Source organism: Triticum urartu, chromosome 2 (assembly GCF_003073215.2).
Source record: "Triticum urartu cultivar G1812 chromosome 2, Tu2.1, whole genome shotgun sequence".
NCBI lineage: Eukaryota > Viridiplantae > Streptophyta > Magnoliopsida > Poales > Poaceae > Triticum > Triticum urartu.
Window position 1 is genome coordinate 558,457,984 of NC_053023.1, and position 26,792 is coordinate 558,484,775.

General features: G+C 45.0%; 2 protein-coding genes across 2 annotated transcripts; both read right to left on the minus strand.

Moving 5' to 3' along the window:
* Positions 1–11,144: 11,144 nt before the first annotated feature.
* LOC125533645 (protein MHF2 homolog) lies at positions 11,145–12,521 on the minus strand. Its single transcript, XM_048697022.1, has 5 exons — positions 12,361–12,521; positions 12,174–12,257; positions 11,997–12,036; positions 11,526–11,579; positions 11,145–11,427 (listed from the first exon to the last, which is right to left on the minus strand). The coding sequence occupies exons 1-5, from the start codon at positions 12,412–12,414 to the stop codon at positions 11,324–11,326; spliced, it is 336 nt and encodes a 111-aa protein (XP_048552979.1). The 5' UTR covers positions 12,415–12,521; the 3' UTR covers positions 11,145–11,323.
* A 10,239-nt stretch (positions 12,522–22,760) lies between these two features.
* Positions 22,761–24,591, minus strand: LOC125538734 (protein JINGUBANG-like). Its single transcript, XM_048702009.1, has one exon. It carries the CDS (start codon positions 24,229–24,231, stop codon positions 22,900–22,902), a length of 1,332 nt encoding a protein of 443 aa, XP_048557966.1. The 5' UTR covers positions 24,232–24,591; the 3' UTR covers positions 22,761–22,899.
* Between the last annotated feature and the right edge of the window lie 2,201 nt (positions 24,592–26,792).

Below are 26,792 nucleotides of genomic sequence, written 5' to 3' on the forward strand. Positions count from 1 at the left end.
ACTCCAGCTGGTCGACCTTATGAAAGGGCAAAACACGCCTCGAAAATAAGCTGGAACAAAGAAGGTCCAGTTCTCCCACATCCTTTTGATGTGAGCATGTTCAGCACAGTTATACTTCAGCACAAATTTCTCCCATCTTTCTTCGAATTCCTCAACAGTAATGGACTGCAATAAACACTTCATCATATGTTTTTCCATCTTTTCCCTTGTAGCCATGTAAGCACTCATGTTTTCCCGCACATTTTTAAATATATGCCAAAGACAGAACCTATGTAACGCATCTGGAAATACTTGAGGAATAGCAGCTTTCATCCCTGCATCTTGGTCAGTCAATATTATTCCTGGTTTTTTCCACTGCATGACCTCCATGAAAGTTTCAAACAGCCACACAAAAGTATCTGAAGTTTCATCTTGCAATAGCGCCCAACCAAACACAATTGTTCTTCCATGGCCATTAATTCCCACTATAGACGCAAAAGGCATGTTATACTTATTTGTGCTATAAGTGGTGTCAAATGAAATGATCTCACCAAACAACCTGTAGTTCAATCGGGAACGAGCATCTGTCCAGAACAAGCTGAGAACCGTGTTGTCTGTATCTCTTTGCATCATGTAGCAGAAACCAGGAGTATCAATTTGTAGCTTCTCAATATACTACAATGTCCATTCAATATCTGTGTTCTCCTTTTTACGCATCCGTTCTCCCTTTTTCAAATTATCCAGTTTCTTCACATCAAAGGTAATGTTTCCCAGCTTGCCACCACAAAACTTTCTGAATATGCTCATGATTCTTCTCGGTTTCACTCTGTGTTCTTGAAGCAATTTTGACAACATGATTTCTGCCTCGTTCATGTTTCTGTGGCTTAAGAAAAATTTTGTAAGTGATGGAGACCTTACTAGATCATGGTTGTGCTCAAGACACATTGAAGCGATATGCCACTTGTCATCCACCAACTTCACTGTTATATTCATTGGACAATTTGTCCCTTCAATAATGTTTCTTTTCCTTTTCCTCAAACCAGTGTTGATACTTGGTCTTTTCCTACTTTTATTGCACTGGAAATACAACTTCCTATTCTTATAATTCCTTCCTTTTATCGTTGCGAAACCATTCAGCTGAGCATAAACATTTACAAACCGGGCAGCATCATCCAATGTTGTAAAGACTTTACCAATTTCTGGCACACTACCATTGTCTGCTTCATCTGGTGTAGGGAACACATACTCTTCATTCCCGCACAAGCTATTGTCTCTTCATCAGAATCTGCACTCTCAGAATTTCCTTCGTAATCACATTCAGAATTCTGAGCCAAAGAAAGTACCTGCAAAGGGAAGGAACACAAGTATTCAACATCAGAATAAGAATCTTTACAAAACAAAGTTAAAATATGAAAAGTCTATTTTTATTCTTTTTCCCAAGCATGCAAAAATCGTACCTCGCGGCAAATATTTTCCACTTCTTCTGTTGTCGTCAAAGGTTCAATGTTCATGTTCTCACCAACACTGTCCTGTAAAGATTTATTTACATTTTAATACTCATATCACTTCTTAATTTAGTATATTTGCAAACAAAAGCACTTGCAGGTTTTCATTTTTTTTCTCACACTGACCTGCTTGCTCAAACTTAGCACTACTGCTGAAGATGATTCAGAAGCATTGTGGTTGTTATCATCATTTCTCCCCATTGACTGCAAAAAACAATGAAGATATACTTTCTGTCAAACACTACAACTGTATTCAAGATCTTGTCACACTTTTTGGTTGAGAAAAACATGTGCTACAATTATAATCACACTACCCACTTTGAAAGTAGTTACAGTCTGTTCATTGTTATTTGACATTCGCAAAAGTTCGCTGATCATGTTTGGTGCAGCTACTTCTACTTCTTTGTCAATGCCACCAAATAAATTGAACCCCATTTCAGCTTCTTGACTCTCAATCAGTTCTTGGACACCATTTTTGAGTGTATTAAAGTTTAGTACTGCATATCATTTGCAACGAAGAAATGCATTTTAAATCACAGATCTCAAAGAACCAACCTCAGTTTCTTTCCTCAAACTTTGATATTGAACAAACTAATCAAATTCTTCCATCAAAGGACACCCCTAAGAGAAAAGTGATAGTAATTTAAAAGATCTTGTCATCTTAACTGAAACCCTGCAAAGCAATGATTGAATCAAGGACAGTCACTCACCACACTTGCAGGTTCTGCAACATATTTGCCCGCTGAACGTTCCAGCAGTTTGTTTTCATTGTTGGTCCTTCTCTTCTTCACTTCTTTTCCATTGGATGCAGTTCTTTTCTCAATTTGTTTCTGCATCCAGAAGAAAACATGACACATTCTCTCTTTTGAATTTTTCCTGGTGTTGTAGTCACTAACTTTTTCAATGAACACACTCAACTTCTATTTTTATAAACAAGAAATGTAGAGACTAACCTTCTTAGTAATCTTTTTCTCCTTACTGATTACTTGCTGGTTAGCAAATTGCACAAAACTGCTTTCACCTTCCATCTGGATGATACCATAGGCTGCAACAAACAAGACAACACGTACTGCTTATTATGTATTTTCAGTGAACTTTGTCAAACTTGCAAATATGCGAAGTAAAATGAAACAGAGGATTAAACTACGTAACACATTAATACTTTATAAATATTGTGTATATGTGGTGATAAGTATTTGTAAAACGAAACTTAGCTGGAATATGTCCAACATAAATAGGTAGAAGATAGATAGATGCCACTAAGGCAGAACCTTGCAAACATAGTTGGATCATTAATCATATTACTAGATTCAACTAAACAGCTCGGATATTCTCAAGTTTCAATGACTGGACAATTTCTTTGGTCTTCCTCATGTGTTTGAAAAAATGGCATTATATTCCTACAGATTTATCATGCATGTAACATACTGGAGCTCGGTGGCGGCATCATCTACGTGCGTTTATTAGTCCTGTGTTTCACTTCTCTACTCTGCTGGCACTATTTTCTTTTGTGACATTTGTTCAGGAAACATAGCAGCGGCCAGAGCAGCTTCAGAGTATTTTCTCTAAAACATGTTAGCAATTTTTGGGAGAACTAGCATTACATTGCCGCTACAACATCTGCAAGACAGTGCTTGGAATAACTTTTCACTAGTTTAAGGACTGATTCAATGAATTTTTAAAAATCTAGTTGAAATTGAATCATAACAACAATTGCAACTCAGGCCACAGGAAATTCTTCAGAGCATTAAACTAGGTAATCATCAAGGTTCAATGACTGGCCAATTCTAGCTAGTCATTAAACTAAGTACTTGTTCGTCAGATCAACAACAACTAACTGACCAATTCTACCTCTTACTATCCTAGAAACTTCAAGTAATTTTTCTTCCACTTCTTCCTCCTTTTCCCCCAACCAAACTTTCTTCAATGTACAACAGAATTAAGGAAAGGAAAGGAAGAAGATCAAGAAGAGAGGGCGAGGTATTCTACTACCTGTGCGCTCGAGCACGGCCGCCGGTGGAAATGGGATTTTAGGTGCCCTGGCGGCGCCGCCGCTACACTGCCGCCGCCGCCTATCTCGTGGTTTGGTGGAACAGATCAGGCCACGTACCCCCCAGGTCTTATCTGGTCGGAGTTTTTTTCCTCCTTTATTTTCTGTTCAGCAACAGACAAGTGGGACCATCCACTTAGAACACTTTCCCCATTTCACTTCTCTGTTCTCTCCTCCCCTCCGCTCGTCGTCGCCCCTCCTGAGATCTGAAGTGTTGTTCACCGGTATTTCTCCGTTGGCTGAATCGGCTCCAAGCAAAAGGTTCCATCCCCTCTCCCTTCCGCCCTGCCTATGTTCTACTCGCCTCTAACCTCTTCATTTGTGTATATTTTGTTCAATCTTGCGGAAGTATCATCGTGATTAAGATCTTCTTCCAAGGATTGCAACTTAGATAGGTTGTTATTGCTGTCTTTTTTAGGTGCCTCTGACTACAACGCGTGTTCTGATGGGCTAGGGTTTGTTCTCATGGAATATTTTAGCAGCCATGTAGTTCGATTTGAACATGTCAGGAATAGTAGCCTTGTGGAAATACTTTTTGTTCATGCCAATTAAGATGTTTTTCCTGCTTACATTCACTAATTCCTAGAAGTACTATAACAAGTGCTTATTAGAAGATAATTTCAGTAATACTAGTCCTACAACATAGTGCTAATTAGAAGATAATTTCAGCATCTTTTTCCGATGGGGAACCAAAAAATGATTTTGGGATGGCCCTCAACGCATTGATGGAAGCATGAATGAAAAACAACGGTGCAGCTGCAACCAACCCAGCAGTTCACTGCACTGTCCTGGTTTGATTTGCCAGTCCGGGAGACCTTCCGTTGGTAGATGACAACGGTGACGGTGACATAGGAAGATGCTGGTTACCATTTGCAGTCGAATTGTTGTTATCACGACAGGACTGATCAGACGATAGCTCAGCGGTAACTGTTTCGTGTTCATAGCCTCTGAAAACTGTTAACTATTCCTGTCGCAGAATTGAAGGTTGTTGGTGCGGTCGTCGTCAGGCGATCAATGAGCTGCAGTTTGTTAGTAGTTCAACACAGTGCTTACAATGAATGCATATTAGAAATTTGTGTTTCAATACTGATAGATAGTATCACTTCCACACCGAAGCAACTGCCATGTTTTCCTACTTTGAATTTCTCCCCACTTAATTTCATTAGAACAATTAACGATACTCTATTCACTGTAGATGGAACAAGGATGTTCTAAGAAAAGAGAAGCAGAAGAGATTGTACATGGAGGCAAAAGATCCATGGTAATGAAGATATGCTCTATAACATTCTCTGATATGTTTTGCTCAGTTCTCTAGCAGTACAATTACTGTTTATGTTTTGCTTTTTATGTACCCATTTCATTTCCCAAATCAATGAGTAACTATCTTCCATGTCCACACCCATTGTGCAATGATATAAAACTTCAGCAAATAACAGTAGTTCTTTGCATTGTTGTTTCAACCTGAATATTTACTCTCTTTTTTGTCACCAGATGTTTTTCTTCTTTATCTGGAGGCTGGTAAAAGCTTGAAAAATCTGTTTCCACTTTCAGAATTTTTTGACATTTTTGTACAAAACATGTAGTGGCTCCAAGACATGCTTGTCCAGCCAACTTTACTCTTCTTTGCCGTTCCTTACCAAGAACAAGTCTGCATTGTTTAATCAAACTACTTATAGAGACACTATTTCGACTTGATAAGCTGTTGAATAGCTAGCAGATTACTGGCCCCTCTTGTGATCTTTTCTGCAGCCTACCTCTAGGATTCATGACGAAAAAGGGACATATTTTTTTGAACAAATCCTCTAATATTTTCCTTTCTTCCTTTATTTTTTTCCATGCAGTGCAATCAATTTGAGCATGTCAAATCATTTCTGAAGCTTGCATCTGAAATGAGTGATAGACACAAACAGTGTGTAGGTAGAATGGGGTTTCAAACATTCCTACAAATAACAAGCATGTCCAATATTGACTCCATTTACCTGTGGCTTTCAAACCATTTCAACACTACTTCTTGCTCCATTGAAATGGGAAATGGATTCAAATTCCCTATTACAACTTCAACTGTTCACAAGATTTTTGGTATGCCAATTGGTGGAGTTCCTGTCATCACGAAACCATCAGAAGCAACGTATGAATTCATCAAGCACGAGTTAGGAACAACTTCACCCACTATTGAGTACCTTTTCTCAATTATCAATGATGAACTTCCTGAAGATAAATACTGCCGAATCTTCATTCTGATACTAATGTCACTGTTTGTTGCACCTAATTCAAGTGGAGTTGTTACCAAGTTTGTCTACAATGCAGTAGTTGACATAGACAGTATTTCACAATATGATTGGTGTCTGCTATGTCTGAGCTACATGGTTTATTCAATCAAAAAAGCAAAACTAAACAAGGCAAGCACCAAAAAGTTCATTCCTGGAGGATGCAAATTACTTATGGTGGTAAGCTCATTTCCCACGACAAAATTTCTTTAATTTTTCTTTTTCTATGCACCAATCAATTTTTTGTCTCTAATTCACACTTGTCATTTTTTACCAAATCTTTCTGAATTTTGTTTTAAATGTCAGATATCCTATTTCGAGTTCCTCATAATAAGTGAATTGAAGTTCCCAAGCATTGAACCAAGACTACCACTATGGTCGGCAAACATGCTTAATTCATACATGGCACTTGATGCGCTCCATGGCGAGAGAAACGAATATGGCAGACTACCGGTATGGCCTTGTTCTTCATAGATATTACTCTTGCACATTACGTAGTTCTATTCCCTGTCTTTAATTTTCATTTTATAGTTATGGTACTACTTCAAAGTGCAATGGAACATTACATAAATATTTAACATCTTCTTCTTACCCAACAGATAAAACACATCTCCTCTACTCCATTCAATGATTCTGTTTTCATTGAACTTCCTGAAGAGATATCGTAGTATATTGAATCCAAATTCACAGATATTAGTATGACACAAGTAAGTTCTCTTGCTGCTTTTCATCTTTTTCGGAGCAACAACAAACTGACTTTCTCATTTTTTAAAGTTTGTTTAACAAGATGTACTCTCTCATTTCAACGGGACAAGATAATTCTTCAAATACAAGCTCAGAAATTCTACACGAATATCATTCGGAACTCAGCACCTACTCTAAAGACCTATGTAGATGACATGCATACTTCATTGCTCAAGACGTCGACATCTTCCAGCAGCCCAAACCTGCAATTTAAATCATCAGTTTCGGATAACACATTCAAAGTTCCTAGGACTAAACAATTGTTGGCTATAGAATCACCTCCAAACTTCCCAATACTAAATGTCCCAACAATCGTTGATGAAGATAAACAAGTCAACATCAATGAAATTCTTCAGCAATTGGTCAATCATTTCACTCAATCTCTGAACATAACCAGCTCTAATTTCTCTCTATCTTTTAATGGTAATCTACCATCTTTCGAAGAGCTTGCTTGTCCGGAATTATTTGTGAAGACATCAAGTCGAAAAACAACACCTCCCACTGATGTTTCAGAAATGTTGCATCGTAAGTTTTTCTTTCATAGCTCTTCTAAGCATGTTTTTTCTCTGTACCCAAATAGAACATGAATTAAGTAATGACAAATTTTTTCTACAGGATTCTTGTCTGAATCAAAACCCCCAAAACAAAGAGTAGAAGAAACAAAATTTTGCTTTCCACTGTTCAGATTCTTATTACCAGGAGAGCATTTGGAAGGTCATTTCTCTTACAAACTTCATTTTATCCAAAGTAATTTTTTCAGACATGTAGATGAACTGAGTTGTTAAAATTTCTTATTCTTAATGTTCTTTTAACTTTTTTTGTTCAACTAGATTTCATTGATGCTGAACTGGATAAAGACTTGTTGCCTGATGAAAATGTAGTTGCATCTCAGAGTACTCTCAACAATACAATGCATGCCAATTCAAATGGAGAGGCTGGTACAGTCACTCAATATCAAGACACAAATTCTCCTTCATTTGATGCAATTACCAATTCAATTGAGTTAGTTCACAATGTTCCATTTGCATCTCGTTCCTCTAGTCAGTTCACCCTCTCAGCAAATCAGTATAGCATGCATTGCAATAGTCATGCCAATCCCAATGTTCCTGGAACCGAGAGCCCAATAAGGATAATGGATTTCCTATCACCAAAACTCTTCCCAAACAATATTGCCACACCTATTGAAGATTCTTTGCTAGTTAAAGCACTCGAACAACATGAAGCACATTCCAGCAAGTTTTCAAAACCAGAAACTTCAACCTGGCAACAACATGTGAACAATTCTTTCAAATCTGCGACACTAGTCATTCAAGAACCCAAAAATTCTGGGCAACAGGTCATCTTTTCAGATGGAATAGAGAATGATTTCTACCAAACATTGGTTGGACTACTTCCCAAATTAACTTTCAGGTATGTACAAAAAGCATATGAATTTTTATGTGATATGTTGTACATGATTCGAACATAAACAATTTTATATATGCTATCAATGCTTTTTTCTCATGTTTTTTTTCACTTTTCTTGATGATATTCTTCTGCCATTAATAGCCAAAGAATATTTGAGATTGAAGGTGTTTGGGTGGATCAGAAAACCATAACTGTATCATTCAAGCCTGGTGGTTGGATAAACCCTCGGGTTGTTGCCTGTTTTTCAAAACTAAAGAACAAAGACCAGCTGAACCGAGGAAGAAAAGGCCTCCTACCAAACAGTGAAATAGTGGAGCACATAGTTAACATTGACGACATGGTCAGCCTATTTTTTAAATTCTTTTCCTCTGTTTTCATTTTCACACCATTGACATTTCCTTTTCTTAACTATCAATAATTTTCTGGGAAACAAACTTGCAGGAGAAGCTAATGAACCCAATGCTAAATCATTCAGATCCTACAAATAAACTAATCTTACAGGAAAGTAATGTTGGCTTCAGTTTATTGAATGCTTCCTTGGTAAGATAAGTTCTTTTTGTACAAACTGTTTCTTACTAATTTTTCTTGTTGAAAGAGGTTAGACTAATAGATTTTTCCTTTCCACAATTCCCTAGGTAAAAATGCCCGTATTCAAGGAAAAACAGTGGATTTTAATCACTGCTAACTTCAGAGCCAAATTTTTTGATATCATGAACCCGTACTACAGTGCTGATACATTTCTACCAACAATTAGTGCGGTTATCTACAACTTCAAGGTCTTGTTTGCTGCTACATATGGAAATTCTACTTCTTTCAACATAGGTAATTTCGAATCAAGATTTGTACCAGCTCCCAAGGTCAATTTCAGGTGGGTTTTCCATGGAAATCTCCAGTTTTACAATATTTGTACCAGCCACGGGCAAATTTTTGGCTCTTTCTCCTAAAAAAACAGATTAGAAGTATTTTAAATTCACAATAATTTCCATTTTGAGTATGGAACTGATTGTGCTATTTCATTTCACAGGTATGACTCAGGAATTTTCATTCTGCAGTATGTTAGCAAGTACAAAGGTCTTGAATTGCAAGGTTTCTCTAATGTAAGCTATAAACATTTTTTCCCTTTTTTGCTCATTACTTGGAACATATCAGGAATTAAACTGCACTTTTTCTAAAATACGGTAGGATGATTTACAAGCTCTACGTCAAAAAATCCTGTTTGAGATTGTAACATGCAAGGACAATCAAATTCAACTGCCGTTAGTAACTTCTTTCCTGCAGCGACATGTAAGTTCTCTATTTTTTTCTCTCCTATGGAAACAAAAGAGATGTTATTTTCTTAGAGCCTGTTCTTTCATTCCAAACAGTGAAATTAATTTCTTCTAATCGCGTTTACGTTTCTTCAAATTCTTCTTTCTCTTCTCAAGGGTCTCATTAATACTGCCACCTTCAAGGGAAGTGCACTGCAAGATTCAACTCCAAGGAATACTTCCATGGCAAAAAAGTTTCCTTACCGATAGAGCAATCTTTTTTTCTCTTGCTGGTCCAGTGATAGTTTCTTCCAAGACCATCAGCTGTAAACAATGTCCGAAAACAGCTGAAAAGGTATTGAATACAAGTAGTAAGACATGTACATTTTTTCAGTCTTTCATGACACCTTGGTGATACTATTATCAGTCAATTTCATCAAGTTGTAAGCTCACCACTTTTTATGATAGTTTTAGAAGTACCAGTTTGTAATAAATGGAACCAGCACCTGGTTTCATAAAATGGAACCAGCAACCATTGTTTAGTAAATTCAAGGTTTTTCTGTTTCATGTTTCTTTGGGAGACAGTTGAAACAGTGGAACAGTAGAAACTATACCATTCTTTAATTTACTACCATTGTTGAAACAGCAGAAAGAGAAGAAACAGAAGAAACAATGGAACCATTCTTTACTTTATAACAGTAGAAACAGTGTAAAACAACAAGGACAGCAACCAGTGGAACAGCTTCGCGAAGCAGAAACAACGAAACGCTAACAGTTCAAAAACAGTTCGCGCGCGCCAAGCGGCCCACAAAGCCCGCCAGTCAGCTGCCCCTGTGCGAAGCCGCAAACTAGTTGGACCCAGAAGAGGAGTTCCCCCTTCGTGGGGGCGAACCTGGGCCGTCGCCCCCCCCCCCCCCCCCCCCCCCCGCAAAAAATAAGTTTTTCTACTATCCCTATGTATTACAGCCCACAAGGCCCATTTTCTTATCTACTCGTAGCAAAGCGACCCATTAAGCGAGCGAGAGCAATCAAGATTTCACGTTTGACCTGTGACAGCTGACGCCTGAGAGTGGGGGTGGGGCACCGCACCGGCGGACTGGCCGGCGGCGGCTGTGGCTTGTCGGCGTGGAGGTTGCCGCTGGTGGGCGAACGGCTAGGGATTGGTTATTGCTGGTCAGAGACATCTCCGTTCCTACCTGCTGAGTCCTGACTTCTCATTGCTGCCGCACGGATGCAAACAGAATCAGGCAACACCGGCGCCGCGCGCAGTGCCGAAGTGAGCTGGTGAGCAAATTGCTCTCGCTGTCTCTCTCTGTCTCCCCCCTCTACAAATTGTGGAAATTTAGAGTATTTTGATTCTGCAGTTGGGGAAAATTCTAATTAGGTCATGGATTTTGTGCTGAATAGAAAATGTCCTTCACAGAAAAACGGTGAATACAATTCTTGAGGGAAAACAATTTATGTATTTTTCAAAAAGAAAAAGTGAGGCGATTCAGTTGAATGTAAAGTTGACGAACCAACACAAACAGAAGCAATACATGTTCAGCCTCCTCTGTTGTTACTGGAATTTGAGCAACACGGACCACATCCTTCGATGCCGCAACAATAAGGCCATCAAACAAATGAAGCCCTATTTTGAGGGATTGAATTTTTGCATCGGGATCCAACACTACGTGTCTACGTCCACAAATTTGACAACATCCAGCTAATCCAAGAGATGATGTGGGGCGAGCATATTTGAAGCTTTGTGCAATGCAGCCCGTTTGAGATTTCTTCGCCCCTCCTGAGATTTCTTTCAAGCTCCGCCACTGCAGAGACCACCACGCCTTTCTTTCACAGGCCAGTCACACTCACACGTAGCGCGTGCTCTGCTACCCCCAGCGCGGAGGATTTTCCAAGGACAGTAAAATTCCACGGGAAATTGCACGAATTGGCTGCAGACTTGTGGAACAAAACCCCAATTTACTGACTTGTGAATCAGGGCGGCAGTGTTATATTTAACTGAACTGGTTTGTCAGGGTGACAGAAACAACATTCTCATTACAAGATTAACTATGGATTGCTTCAGGCGCCTTGGCTATCCATCTGTGTCCGGGACAGGTACCACCGTACCAAGAAGGCTAGCTAGAAGTCCAGAAGAAGCTGCGGCAAAACTCGCTCCAGGTGGGTGGGCTCAATTGTGGTCGTCCCCTCTGCTTCAGCTATAACAGCACACCGCTGGACAGCCTCTGCAAGACAGAATTCAGAGGTTGACTGCATAAGTGGAACCAAATGTTTACTTGTTATTAGCATGAGGTGGTGTGATATTTTTCGTCAATATGCAGACCTGCGACAAACATCCGAAGAAGTTCGCAGCTCACTTGAAGTGCACTTGCATTGGCTGCAAACATTAAACAAACAAAGCATCATGAACAAGGTGCGGGAAGGCTTCTGTTGGAAATCATTTTGATATCTTAGGTTTGAGTTATCCAAAGGAACCTAAGGGCAGAAATTCATTTGTTTTCGGCTATTTTTTTTCCATTTTCGATCAAGGGATTGATAAACAATCGAACAGTGAACATGATAAATGTGTCAATATAAACATAGTATGGGTAAAAACTGGCACAGATAGCTGCAACATGCACGAAAACTGTGCACGCAACTACTAGCTTGGAAAGACAGAGAATCCGGACTAGGAAGGACCCAAGGACTCCATCAGTTTAATTTGCAGGTGCACGCGGAATCGACAGTCGACAGTGCTACTGAATTTCCAAGAACAAAGCATTGTTTATCATCCTAGAAAACACCATTTATTTACCAGAGGTACTCCGGTTCCTCCTTGACGTCTCCGCAGCAGGCTGCCAATTAAAAACTGAAACATTCTCATCTGATATACATACATAGCAAAAGGATAAAAAAGAAACTGAACAGTTTGGGGTAGGAGGAAGGAACAGAAAAGTTAAGCATCTGAGATTAGATTGGACCACGGAATCACCTCGACGTCTACGGCCTCGTCGACGACGCCGCCCCTGTCGGTCCGCCGGCTCCACACAAGCTTGAATATCGCGCGGATCAGATCCTGCTCAGGTCCCGACAGCTCTTAAAATCCAACATCCGGAAGAACAAAAAGGACAGAGAAAAGGGAACATCCGATGGAGGAACTGAAGAGAGGGTGAGCTCACCGGATTGAAGGTCTCGTCCCGTGCCTCGCGCGTCTCTTCATGGAAATCTTCCATGGCGACTTGCGGTTTCGCCGGGGCGGCAGATGCAGGAGGGTGGGCGGGATGAGGGGGGCGAGTTAGGGGAGCTCCTTTTTTTTATTATTTTTTGAGAAAAAGTTAGGGGAGCTCCTAACCGGCGCTCGCAGCGCCGGTTTCTCGTATCGGCGCCCGAAGCCGATCCGACTGGGCTGGCCCAGCAACAATCTACAGGGGCGCGAAAAAATCAAAAAAAAACACCCTAAATTCGTTCTCAGCAAGTATGGAACTCTCGGCGTTAGAACAGGGAACAAGAATGCTAACCACCTGAGCTTCTTTGCAACTGACCAAATACAGGCAAAAGACTTTAAGTACACCACTGTAGCGCTTTGATTTTTAATTTTTTTAAAACATTTGGGAAAAAGTTCATAAATTACAAAACAGTTCATTTGTTTTGAAAAAAATAATCGGTTTTGAAAAAATGTTCACGATTTTGAGAAAAAATTCTATCGATTTTGAAATAGGTTCATCGTTTGAAAAAATAGTTCACGAATCTGGAGAAAAAGTTCACAGATTTGAAAAACGTTCATCAAAATTCAAAAAAGGTTCACTGATTTTGAAAAAAGTTCATCAATTTTTTCTAAAAATTCACCGATTTTGAAAAAAAGTTCATCGACATTGAAAAAAGTTCATCGAGATTCGAAAATAGTTAATCAAATTTGAGAAATAGTTCATCGAATTTAGAAAAAGTTCATCAAATTTTTTAAAAAGTTTATGAATTTTAAAAAAGTTCATCGATTTGAATAAAACGTTCATGTACTTGCGAACCAATTCATCGGACCAAGACAAAGAAAAAAAGAGAACAAAAAAATGGGAGGAGAACGAATAATAAATTGAAATATTAAAAGGTAACTAGATCCCTCCCGGCGGCCGCGTGGTTACACTGGCGTTCTTTGACGGGAGAGCTACTTGGTTCGAATCCTAGCAGCGCTTTTTTTTGCGGATTAAGACACAAACGAAGACACGTTAGATGGGCCGGCTCAGCCTGACGCGGGGGTGTGCGCCCGTTTGCGCCTATGCCTGTAACGGGCGCAACGGGCGCCGTTTAGGGAAGGCCGCGAGTTAGGGCGAAGGCGCGGGAAGGGGTTCATTTCTGGGCCTACATGGGCCGTTTCTTTAGCGCTGCTTACGGGGAGATTAAGGTTTGGGCTGGGTTGAAGTTCTTGAGGCCGAAATAACTAATTAACGAGTACTTGTTGCAAAGAACACTCTACTTTCCTAGGTTGCGACAAGTCGTGCACATTTAGCGCGCCGTTTGTCGCAACATGGGAGTTTTTCCTTTTTTCGTAGATCCGTTTATTCAAAACGTTTTATCTTTTAAACCGTGCGTCCAAATCTCGAACCGTTTTCATCATTGGATTCCTCGCATTGAGATTTTCAAAACTAGATACCATGTTGATAGGTTTTGACAAACTTTTTTTTATGAAAAAGTCCGGACGGAAAAAACCGGGCGAAAAAACCGAACCGGGAGCACGATTTTTTTCCCTTTCCGAAAGAGGCACGCCTGTGCCTCTCGCGAAATCACACCCGTGCCTCTTGTGGAAGCAAAACCATGACTCTCTTGGAAGGAAAAAAAATAAAAAACGCGTTTTTTTCGTTTCCGAGAGGCACGACCGTGTCTCGCGGAAGCAAAACCGTGACTCTCGCGAAACAAAAAAACAGAAAACACGTATTTTTTCCCTTTCTGAGAGGCACGGCCGTGACTCTCACGAAAGCACAACCGTGCCTCTCGCGAAAGCAAAACCGTGACTCGCGAAAGAAAAAAAAATAGAAAACGCGTTTTGTTTTTCCCTTTCCGAGAGGCACGGCTGTGACTCTCGCGAAAGCACAACCATGTCTCTCGCAGAAGCAAAACCGTGACTCTCGCAAAAGAAAAAAACAGAAAACGTGTTTTGAAACAGTGACTTTCGCGGAAAAAAAAACGCGTTTTTTTTCGTTTCCGAAAGGCACGGCCGTATCTCTCGCTAAACCACAACCGTGCCTCTTGCGAAAAAAAACTATGACTTTCGCGAAAAAAAAGAAAACGTGTTCTTTTCGTGCAAAAAAAAATTCGAATTTTTTTTATCGAAAAGCTAAGAAAGACCGGTAGAAAACCAAAACGTCGAAAAAACCCGTTTAAAAAGCCGAAAACGCATGCAGAAAAATATTAAAAAACCCAGAGGAAGTGTCCAAAGCGCGACACGTGGCGAATGGCTGAGAGCGCGCCAAGTGGCGCTGATAGTTGTGAGGCTTCCGAAGAAGCGCTCGTTAACTAGTTGCTCCCTCTTTTTGTTGTTGTTTGAAACTGGTCTGGATTAAAGTCCGAATGGGCTTCTTCTACTGCTTTTATTTTCACTTTTGCAGAGGTAAAAATGAATGCTAGTGCCAAACAAAAATCAGCGGTAATTGCATGTGGCTCGGCGACAGTGGTGAAGAACATAGCGGAAGGCATGCAAGGAACAAATGCAATGATCATTGTGGAAATTAGAAATTTTCTCAAACTAGTACTGCTATCTCTTTTATTTATTCTTGTGGGGAATCGAATGTTGATGCCGACAATATAGCTAAAAATGCTCTAGAACTACATACAGGTATGGCTCCCAGTCTCCTGCGGCGGGCAGTGGGGTTGGCGTGGTGCCGGCGATATGGTCAGGTGGCTGACGGATCTCCGGTGGCCTGGGGCCTCGCGTGGCTGCCTTGGCGGCGCCAGATCTGGCTGCTGGCCTTCTTCCCTGCTCGGTGCGCTTTTCCTGCGAGGGTCCCTAAGCGTGTTGTATGGCCTGCCTATGGGATGCGGGCGATTCTGGTGGTCGGGATCCAGATCGGGGGAAACCCGGGTCGGCTCCGGCCGGCCGCGACGACGACGACGCCCGCGGGCGCCGATTTCTTCATGGAGACGTCTGTCAAGGTCTGCCCTTCCACTCCCCACCACCTAGCTTCTCGGGTGAAAACCTAACTTCGGTGGGCGGCGGCGGCGTCTTTGGCGCCGCGACCTTCTTGAAGACGCCACCTTGAGGGCTGGGTGGTGGCAGGCGCTGTTTGGGGTCGGTGACAGCTGCCGACAGCGTGCCCTTCTTGCCCAAGCCTCCGCTTTTCCTCCGACGCGTTCTGGTTCTCCTGGGGGAGTCGTTCTGGAGTAAGTGTTGGCTGGGAGGATGGTGGAGCGGTGCTCCATCTCACACATTGATGGCGGCGGATGGCGGTGGCATGGCACTGTGGAGGCTCGACGTCCGATGCACGGAGATGGACTCGCGCAGGAGGAGGGTGCTGTTTGGCGTCATGATGGCGTCAATGGTGGAGTGGCCAGACAAGGTGGAAGCCTCAATTTGATCTGAAGACGGACCTGTGGAAGATGGCGGTGACGACACACGAGTGCGTCTGACCGGATTATGCCCCAGACCCGGTATGTGGCTCGGCTGGGGCTTCCGAATGTGTTTCGGCTTCCGGCTTTTAATGTTAGGCTTACGTGAGTGGTCTGGATAGTGGCCCGACTATCACCCCTTCATCATATTGGATAGGAGTAGTGGCATATGTTGTCAAGATGATGGATTCAGGCACATTGGTATAATACTTTGTAAGGTACTCGAGAATAATTAATAAAGTGGTCGTATGCATCTTCCAGATGCAAAGGCCGAGGGTCATCCTCTTTTTTAAAAAAAAAAGGTATGCAAACTACCTAGCAACGACGAGTACTAGTGTCCTGAAAAACAAAAGGTAAACTTGCCATTCCTTATATTGTTCTGAAAAAACTGGTCATTTCTTGTTCATATGAAAATTCTGTTGGCCGATAAGGCAAGTTGCCTCAAGTCCTCCTCCAGTTTTGAGATGCAAATGAAGTATTTTTCCAAGTTTCATCGGCAATCCTAGTCATTTTTTTTAGAAAAGGAGGATGACCCCGGCCTCTGCATTTGGGAGATGCATACGGCCACTTTATTGATTATTCTGAAGGACCTTACAAAGTATTACAAACAATATACCTGAATCCATCATCTTGGCAACATATGCCATTACTCCTATCCATATGATGAAGGGATGCTAGCTGGGCCACTAACCAAACCACTCACCTAAGCCTAACATATAAAGCCGGAAGCCCCAGCCGAGCCACATACCGGGTCTGGGGCACAATCCGGTCAAACGCACTCGTGTGTCGTCGCCGCCATCTTTCACAGGTCCGTCTTCAGATCATATTGAACCTTCTACCTTGTCTGGCCACTTTGCCATTGACGCCCCCATGACGCTAGACAGCTTCCTCCTCTTGCACGAGTCCATCTCCGCGCATCAGACGCCGAGTCTCCATAGCACCATGCCGCCGAGATCCGCCACCATCAATGTGTAAGATGAAGCACCACTCCACCAAAGTCGCCGTCCTCTAGTCCCTCGAGTTCGTGTGCACCTCCAAGAATGACGCCTCCAGGGGGGAAACGACACCAGAGAGCCGCCGTCATCCGATCTACTGATCTAGGGTTTCCTCCGGAGGTAGCAGAGAGTGGCCTTGAAAATCTCCACGGCGATGCCTTCAGGAAGGTAACGACGCAGACAGCGTCGCCGTCGCCGACCTTGGCAATAGCCAATAGCAGATTTTCACCCAGATCTGATCAAAGATCTCCATCTCTCGTGCACGGGTCGCCGCCGTCCTTGCCGGAATCTGGATGATCCCGCTTGCCAGATCTCAGCACGGAGAAGCCCCCCCACCGAGACCCGCTGGCCGAACAGGGGAGGCCGAGGCCACGTCCGCAGGTCAGATCCGCGATGAATCCAAACCCGCGCCGCCGCCCCGGAGTCAGCCCCGCGCGCAGTCGTCACCGCCTGCCGAGGCTCGCCGCCGCGTGCCCCGCGCCCCGCCATCGCTCGCCGAGGCCTGCCGCCGCAGGACACCGCCGCCTGCCGCCTAGATCCGCCGCCCGCGGAAGCAGGCAATCCTAGTCGTAAAGCAGTTTGAACTTTCTTTTTCTAAACCTGCATCGGTCTGCGTGGTTAGGCGTCTTGTTGGTTGATTACAGTTGGCGTAATGGCGTGATTAAGCTGCTCCCTTAAAGAGGTGGGTCACGACGGTCGGGAAAAGCGAACACGACCAGCATTATCATGACCATGGCCGATCGCTTTTGAAAGCGGAGTCTCTGCTCTGCTCCTGCTTCCATTCTCTCGACATCACGAGCATATTTGCTCATTCAAAACCCCTTTGCGGTAACACGATTCCTTGTTTCTTCCATAGTCTAAACAGACATATCTGCACGACTGCACGTCTGACCCGGCAAGCCGGTCGCCGGAGCCGCATAAATACCACAGCAAGATGATTTATCTTGTACAGTACGTACCTGTAAAGGGTTATGGGAGCGACGATTTTTGTGTGCTAGTGCAGTTTAGGCGCGCCCAAGTTCCGAGTTCAGATCGGCATCGGCGCATACTGTCAGCGTCAATCCACTGACATGCCCCTTATCCATCCGAGTCATGGGCCTCGCTTGTCTGCTAGCTTCCCAGGCCGGGACATGGGCGCCGGTGACACTGTGACAGTTGACCAAACACCCCGGGATATAGTTTTTTTCTTTCAGCATTCGTCCATGGTACGTGGCGAGAAGCTTCTGGAAGGCGAATACCTCAGCTCCAATCATGCCGCTGCAGTGGCGTTTCAAAGAAGATTTGCAGCACTGGTGTTTTATACTACTCACTTCAATCCAACCTTAGTTCAAAACTTCAACACTTATTTCGAATCGGAGGGAGTAGTATAGATAGTTTCTTTTGCCGATTATGGATTTCCTACTATGTTTCGTTTCAACCATAGGCAATCGATGAGGAGAGACCATCGGTAGCAGCAGTATTCTACAGGAGCAGCGTCCCCACGTCCACACCATACATCTAAGCCTGCCTGGCTTAGCTAAGCAGTTGACATGGCTTACTACAGTAGTCGTCGTCGACTCAACCCAGTTGTTGACAAATTTAATGATCGAATATTCCGACGCCGGGGGCGTTCATGCATGTAGACGCGCCTGACTTGCTGGTCCGTTGAAACCACGCACGGGGGAGCGGTCTCAGGCGAAAATCGGCCACTTGTTTTTGACCTCGCCGTGGCGTCTTGCAATCAAGCTAAGCTACAGGCTGACATGCCCAACTCCGGCGCATGCATGTGGACGAGTACATAAAAAAAATAGCCACATTGGTCCTTTCTCCTTGATTGTTTTGATCAAATTGTATTTCTTTGTTGTTATACATTATACATACATGTGGAGTACCTCCCATTCCCATGTGCTCAAGAGTCAATTTGGTGTATACATTTTCAACATTGCGAAATGTCATTTGTTTTTCATTCCTTCCATTAGCTAGAGGAGGCACGCTGTGCCCATCAAGGAGAGAGGCACTAATGCTTTTGATGAGATAACGTTTCTGCTAACTCACCTACCCAAGCAATTTGCAATGAGCATAATCACCATGGCCTGCTGGCACATTTGGATGCAGAGGAATTCCAAAATTTTCAAAACTCAAACTCCATCGCTGCAAGCTTGGAGAAGTTTACTCAGAAATGACCTCAAGATGATAGCTGTGAGAACCAAAGAAAAACACAGAGAGGCTTTCAAGGGCTGGATTACAGATAATCTAGCTTAATTAATTATGAATATACCTAGAGCTGGTATTGGTTAGATGGCCCTATTGTTTATTTTCTTTTTTGATGTACATAACTTTGCTTTATTTTGAATGAAAATTATCGTAGAAGAATAGTTCTACGGTCTTCGGTTCAAAAAAGAAAAGAGAGGAGACACGCTCTGTTAATCAGACTAACTAGCTAGCTCAGTAGCAGTGGATCGTTTGCTTCTGACTGAATTCAGCATTTGGCGCGAGTAAAGTGCCCAATTGCATTTGACTTCAGATGTGAGCACCAACTAGGTAGGCAAGCGCAAGAAAAGGATCGATCAGCTGGCCTGGAATGGATCGATTAGTTTAACATGATTGATCGAGAGAGCGTGTGGGTACGTGAATTAGTGGAGGAGTAATTAAATCCCAGTAGCTCCTGCTCCTGCTCCTGACGCGCCATTGCTCCTCCTCCTCCTCCTCCGTGGATAGATTCGGGGGACCAACCGCGACGACCCAGCCCCGCCTAATCCGCGCAACTAGCCGCGCTTTGTTAATCCCGTCTGGCCCTCCGCTCCGCCCACTGATTCGTCCGTCACTTCGTCGCCCGGTCTTGAAAGTTTTTTTTGCCTGTTCCCATCAGGCAGATACTGCATGAGACCTCTCGTAGTTATCTGCATGCGATCACCAGACGCGATAAGAGTACACTTGGTTGCATTGCATCGGTGTTGATTAATTTACTGCAGAGCTGACGTGTCCACTACACATGGGCTAATAACCGGCTGGTGTGTCACTTGCCACCCGGGCTCAGGCGGTCATCACGCACCAGCACCAACCCCGCGCCCAAATATCTCCGGAAATGGCTGCCGCGGATACGCTCCTTGTTCCTTTCCTCCCGCCGGTGCGGCACGGAGAGGAGAAGACAGATCATCATCATCAATCAAATCAAACAACAAAACTACGTTATCGCCTGTCGTGCGATGTACAAATCTGTCCGGTATCTAAAACCAACGTGTTGTTTCTGTCCGGTATCCAGCGTGTTGGAGCTTTGCTGATCAGGACGATCGCTCAGTGCACAGGTCACATGTACCACTCCTCCAAGTGCAAATCGACATATACATATACACACATGTCGATCTCGCGTTGGATCGTAGGGCAGCAACCGTTGGCAATAATTGGACGGACGCTGAAACCGTTGAGAAATCTTATCGTTCTACTGTATCCAACAAGTGTACGGCTCAACAATTCGCACGCTCAAGTCGGCACGCCACCATGAAAGCAACTCGACCCCGGGCCGGTCTCCCGCTCCCCAGCGATACAAGGCGGCTTTACAGCCGAGTAACAATGTATGCTGCATGGCAGCTGATTGGAAGTTGGCATCGCATCCAATCGCAGGGTCAGGGTGTACTTCAAATGCCAGTGGTCCAGAAGAGAAAGTGAACTGTTCAAGTAAAATAGAGAAATCACTTCTAAATCGAAAAGAAATATTTTTTGATCTCTTGGCTATAGTAAAAAAAAAACGTGTTCCTTTTTTTTCTGTGGGAAAAATGAACTAAGTTGAGAGAACAAAAGGAAAACATATTGAAATTTTAGACAAGAAATGAGGTTTTCATAAACTAGAAGTTTTGGAGAAATGAACTTTAAAAAGAAGATTTACTCCAGAAATAATACTACTATAAAATTAGGGAACTGAAGGAAACAATAGGAAGGTAACCAGGAATTCATAAATATAAATAATATTTTTTTCTAAATTGGAAATAAATAATATTATAAAAAACATGTTTTTGACTGAATTACAAAAATGGCGAACCAAACAGTTGTTTCTTAATACGGGAAATAAGAACATGCGAAAATAGATAACATGCAATACGGTAGGCTCTGATCTTTGTCTATTAAAGAACTAGAAAGATGGATGCATTTTTCTGTTTTTTTTTTTGGAAAGATCCATTTTCTGTTTTGGACATGAAGAATAGAGAACCAGTGACAGCCTGCAAAAAAAAAAACAGCAAGAAAAGAAGAACCCCAGGGGGAACAGAGCACCCCACAGACCCATCCCAGTTCAAGCTCATGGTTCATCAGTTGGACCACTGAGGGGTATGGCTCATCAGCTCACGCGCGCTCAGTGCCAGTTCGAATCTGCCCACGCCAACATGAAACCTACTAAACTCCAGGTCGATCTCCAGCTTCCAAGCAACCAATGGATGATCACTTTACAGCTGCACGGATTTGCCCGGTGGTCCGATAATCAGTACCGAGTAAACCATGTGTCAATGTGTGTGCATGGCACGTTTGCTGTTGGCATCCCATCCTTTTTTTTTCCTTTTCTTGAGGTGAGCATCCAATCTTTCAGGTCCTTGGCTCATGGTACAACTATAATTCACTAAATTCAGTTCTGGTATGTGTTAATTTTTTTTGCGTTATTACCAATGGAAAAAATAGCACGATATGATAAAATATCGTGACCTTTAAAATAAGGTATTAGCGTGCTATATCGCGCTATAAAATGCTATTAATAAGACATTGTACACCTATTTATTTAGCGAGACATTGCTCAAAACGCTATGGCATTATTATTTTCACTAGTTACTACATCGCCGGTAGCTTCTTTCAAGATTTTATCAAAACATGAAAACCATTACTTGTTTTCAATGTGAAAACTTGACTATATTTTTTTTTCTAAATTGATAACACAAACAATCATACATTTTCTCAAGAGTATTAAACAACCCCAAGCAAACCAAGCACCGGTGCCAATGTTAATTTTAACATGGTCCCCCTTACCTCCCTTTTTCACATGGGAGGTAGAAAAATAACAGTCTCACTGCTTAATGAAATTAACGGCTTAGGTATATTATATACTCTTACCTCTACCAGGGATTTGGTGGATTTAGCCCCCCAAATGAGTGTGTCGGATGCTGGCATCGAGGGAGGGGAGCCATTAAGTCTCACGCGCGCCACCTCACGCCACCCGACCACCAATGCAAGCCACCATGATCGAACAACCGCGCCACAAACCATTGAGGACATCATCCCCGTGCTAGAGCTAGTCACGTTAGTCCTCCAATCTGCCGGTATGACCCTAATCACTGCCAATCAAAGGGTAAGAATCGTCACCATGCGCCAACTCCCATGTCACGACACTAGAGGAAGGCCCTACATTTTGTGGGCTTTGTCCAATGATGCTCACTGGTGGTAGCGGCCTGTGGGAGGTAGGGGGCATCTGCTCGGCCACGATTGCCGTGTAGCCTAGCAACCTTGACTCACTAGAGCATAGCCCCGTGGCCATTGGACCCAAATCATGACGCTAAACCCTCCCCAAGACTTCTATATCCTACGCTTTCATGCCACAAGACGACCTCGACATTGCCCTACAATGGCGACAAGGGGGAGGGGGAAGCGGAAGAGGCCCTCAACAACCGGATATGAGTTTCGATAGCCCGCTGGAGCTACACAAGGGGAACTATGGCTTGGAGCCGATCTAATGGAGGCGACTTGTTTTCTTTTATTTTCTTACTTTTCCATTTCTAATATTTGAGAACCTTCGTGTCAATCTTAGGGTAAAGAATGTGGCTAAATCTCAGTCGGTTGAGACTTAATCAAGTCTAAATCAAGTGACATAACATGTAACAATTTAAAAAGAAACTAAAAAAAATTGCATGGATCCTTATGTAAGATTTCATCAACATAGGTTAAGTCTTACTGGCGGGCTGAGATTTACAATCCCATAGGTAAATGGCTAAAAGAGGCGACGTGTATTGGATTCACCACAAGAAGCTCCGCCGAAGTCCAAAAAATACAGGTAGATAAATTACCTCTTTCCTGTATGTACACGACCGTATGTATCTCTATCTCAGCTATCAAGATCAGATCAAAAATCAGGAAAACACTCTTTCCAACGTCAAAAATCGTAGCAAATCCAACCTACTACAAACCCGTCGTCACCCGCAACGACCAGACCCGCACCTCGCCGTCAAAGCTGGCGCTGCACACCCTCCATTCCTCGCCGCCGTCATCGCCGTCGTCTCCCCCCTGCAGCTGCTTCTTGCCCGGAACGAGAGCCACCGCCACCGAACGGACGGCGCTGCCGTGCCCGTCGATCACGGCGACGCACGTGTGGCCACGTCCGTCCGTCTCGCGCCGCCAGGCCCGAACCGTGTGATCCGCCGACCCGCTCACAACCAGCCCGCCCCCCGTGCTCGCGATGGAGAGCACCGCCTTGCGGTGCCCCCGAAGCGCCCCGATCGCGACCATGTGGCTCGCGCTGTCCTCCCGCTCCCACACCACCACGCAGCGATCGTTGCCGCCGGAGTAGAGCACCTGCCCCCCGCACCCGACGGCCACGGCGTTCACCGCCGCCGTGTGGCGGGAGAGGGTGGCCGCCAGGTAGTAAACCGGCTTCTTGCTCTGACGCTTGGTGGTCTTGTCCGACGCGGGCCTGGGCGCCCAGACACGAACGCGCCTGTCGGCGGAGCCGGTGTACACCGTGCCGTCGGGGGCGACGGCGACCGCGTTGACGGCATCGTCGTGCGCCGGCAAGGACTGCAAGCAGCGGAGGGACGGGATGGCCCAGACCTTGAGCGTCTTGTCCCAGGAGACGGAGAAGAGGAGGCGGCCGTCCGTGGACGCGGCGACGCCGGACACGGTGTCGGCATGCTCTATCCAGAGCCGGCGGTGGTGGCGTCGGACGGCGACGTGGTTGGACGGGAGCGGGAACCGGCGGAGGCGGTCGGAGACCGTGGGGAGCGCGGCGGCGAGGCGGATCCGGGCGGGCGCGCGCGAAGAGACCCGCCACAGGCGCAGCCTCCCGTCCTGGTGGCCCGTCACGGCCTTGCCACCGTGGACGTGCGCCACGCACTTGACCGAGCCGGCGGTCGCGGTGTCGTGGCCCGGGTCGGAGGTGGACGTCGGCTCGAGGGTGCCGAGGTCGTGGAGGGCGACGGACGCCGGCCTGGCGACGACGAAGCCGCGGGAGACGTCCACCACCGCGACGGCCGCTGCCGCCGACGCCGCCGTGGGCGGAGGGAGGAGCGTGGCGACGTGGGCGAAGGAGGCGGCATTCGACGTGGCGGTGGAGAGCGAAGGGAGGGACGTGGAGGAGGACGCCTCGGAGACCGCGGCCGCGGCGGCGGAGGAGGAGGTTGAGACGGTGGAGGAGGAGGTGGAGGCGACCGAGGCGAGCTTGTTGCTGCTGGCGTCGCTGTCGCCCGCGGCGGCGGCGCTGCTGGTGGCCATGCAGAGGCGCGGGAGAAGCTTCATCTATCGGGGAGGCGGCGCGGCTGCTCGGGTGGAATGGAAGGTCGTGCTGGGTTCGCGGTCGGGCGGGGGGCCTATTTGTACGCGGAGCGCGCGGGTTTCCGGGTTGCCACGCGTGAGTCGCGACTCTGCAATGCGGACTACGGAGGCTCGGAGGCGACCCGTCGGCACAGTGCTCGCTTTGACAGCCCGTGGCAAGGTGTCGGGGCGGCCGCCTCGCGTCAACGTGCGACGCGACCGATACAGCCAGCGATCGGGCATCAACCTGGGACCAAACACACGCGGCAATCTGGCTTTCACCTGTGGCAGGGGGTAATGCAGCACGGTACAGCGGCATCTTTCGATGAGCAGAGCCTGTTTCCGTCAGGGTGATCCTAGCACAGTAATTTTTATTTTCATTTTTGCGTGGGAATCTCGGTCTCTCAACCTGATACGCAATGTGCTTGCAGAACCAGCGTTAGAGCCACACGGAGGGACCAATCACGCAGCAATCTCGCTCTCATCGGGGAAATGCATATGCAGTGCAGCAATGTACTACGGCGGCATCTTCCGCTTCTCTTTCGATGAACAGAGCGTGCTCCGGCGTCGAGCGGAGACGGTTGGCGAGTTGCTCTCCGTCAGGAGAAGGACCGCTAGCTGATTCTGGCCTCATCCTGCATTCCTGATACGCAATGTGCGCCTGTAGTAGAATCAGAGGTGTCGATGGATGGCTTCAGTGTGTATGGGTAAAGCGTTGCACTAGACGGAAGCTCTGCTTTTTGGCTCCTTCCCATGTCAAATCACCGGGACTCGGAACGTGGGACGCTTCTGCCTAGCCCTACCAGGCTAGGGATAAAACATGTCACGGCGCAGCCTCTCAAAGGGACGGCACAGCTTCGTCTGAAAAGAAAAAGAAAGGGATAGCCCTCTGCCATAAAGTTTCTCATTATAAAAATGGGAATTTAAGCGTGTCCATTTATGTCTTTATTCCGACCCGCTGTGTGCATTTGGTGCACCCACGGTTGAACATGCACCGAGCTAACGTAAATATATGAAGTAGCATCGTCAGTAAGCTAATGTGTGATCCTCCTTTTTTTATTTTTATAAAAAAAATAGTAAGCTAATGCTCGAAATTAAGGTGGTGTTTTGGTAGAGCCTGCATGCACGCATGTGCAGAAAAGCTACCGGCTGCCTCATTTGGAGAATAAAATCTTGACAAATCAGCCGTGGACAAAACGGTTCGCTGTATAGACAAAAATCATCGAACAAAAACAAGCTGAGGACAAACACTTACTACCAGCTTTCGACGTTGGAAAAGACGAGATTTTTTATCATGGATTCATAGTACATCGTGCTATATATAATTTTGAGTGCTGAACAGAGAGGGGAAGATCGACAGAAGCACTTAATAAAAGAGCTATTGATCCAACATGTGCTGCCAAAAGTGGACGATTTACACAACATTATCTCACTAATGCTGGGAAAGGTTAAGTAGGAGCACATGCAAATCCCAACCAACTCATATATGGTGTAAAGAGCCTTCACAGCGCGCGTATGTAAAGGAAAAGCAGTGCATTATAAAAGGGCAAGCGAAATATCATTTTCCATTCTTTGCTCCTCCAAGCAACCAGTTTGATATTTTTCACTCTAAGTGCTCCACTTTATGAAATATTATCAAGGTTTTAAGCAGGCCCGGTTAAAGGCCATGTCTGCCGCTACCTCCCGGTCCCCCTGCCAGCCTCGTAGCCAACCTTGAAAGCCATTCTAGCTCACTACTTTTGTTCTTCTCGCGATGATAAAAAACCATCCAAGTGTATGTCGTTAGCTAATATTCAGCTCAGATCTCAAAATGTTCGGTGCTTGCATGAGATGATTGTCAAACAATTACCTCGAAAGGCGCGGGAAGGCCGCAAAGAATATCATGGAGCTGAGTGTTCAGTGGAGATGCAGCAAAGAATACATGTCCTCACCGCCGTTGCTGCGGCTGCTGCTGTCCCTGTCTGCCATTTTCTCTCTTGTCACGCTCCTCAGCTTTCCCTACGCACGCTCAAACAAAATGGGGACTAGTCTTTCCTGCCACAATGCGGTAACCGTTAATTAAGCGTGGGCATGCACTTGATATTTTGTCAAAGCCTCCTGTGACTCGTCACTTGTGCGTTAATTAGTTGCTACTGGCTCGTTTGTCACCAGTGAGAGAAGCAGATCGCAACGTTGCTCAAGTGGCCAGCCGTGCATACTATATACTGACAGACATCGATCGGCGTCACGCAACATCTGCAGATACACAATCCACAGGGGGGGTAACTAATCAGGAGACACCACATGCCCACTGCCCACATGTATGCGTCGTCGTCGCCTTCTACCATCGTAAACGACGGCGACATGCTCGCCGGTCCAATTGGTCGCCTCCCCGAATAGGATACGGGTAGCTAAAAGATTGGTTAGATCTTGCGTACGTACTCGGCGGAGCCAGATCGACGGGCAGAAGCAGCTCAAAGCTCCGATGCTCGCTCGCTCGTGGTCCAGGCGTTATTGCTCGCACTCTTTTTAGAGCAAAAAGTACCAAAAGGAAAGGCGATGTTCGA

Excerpts from the sequence above, each read along its gene's own strand:
- LOC125533645 (XM_048697022.1), bottom strand. The coding sequence starts at position 12,414 with ATGGAAGATTTCCATGAAGAGACGCGCGAGGCACGGGACGAGACCTTC. Across the intron at positions 12,037-12,173 it reads ACGAGGCCGTAGACGTCGAG|CCTGCTGCGGAGACGTCAAG; the intron begins GTGATTCCGTGG and ends TTTAATTGGCAG. Across the intron at positions 11,428-11,525 it reads TCTTCGGATGTTTGTCGCAG|AGGCTGTCCAGCGGTGTGCT; the intron begins GTCTGCATATTG and ends TCTGTCTTGCAG.
- LOC125538734 (XM_048702009.1), bottom strand. The coding sequence starts at position 24,231 with ATGAAGCTTCTCCCGCGCCTCTGCATGGCCACCAGCAGCGCCGCCGCC.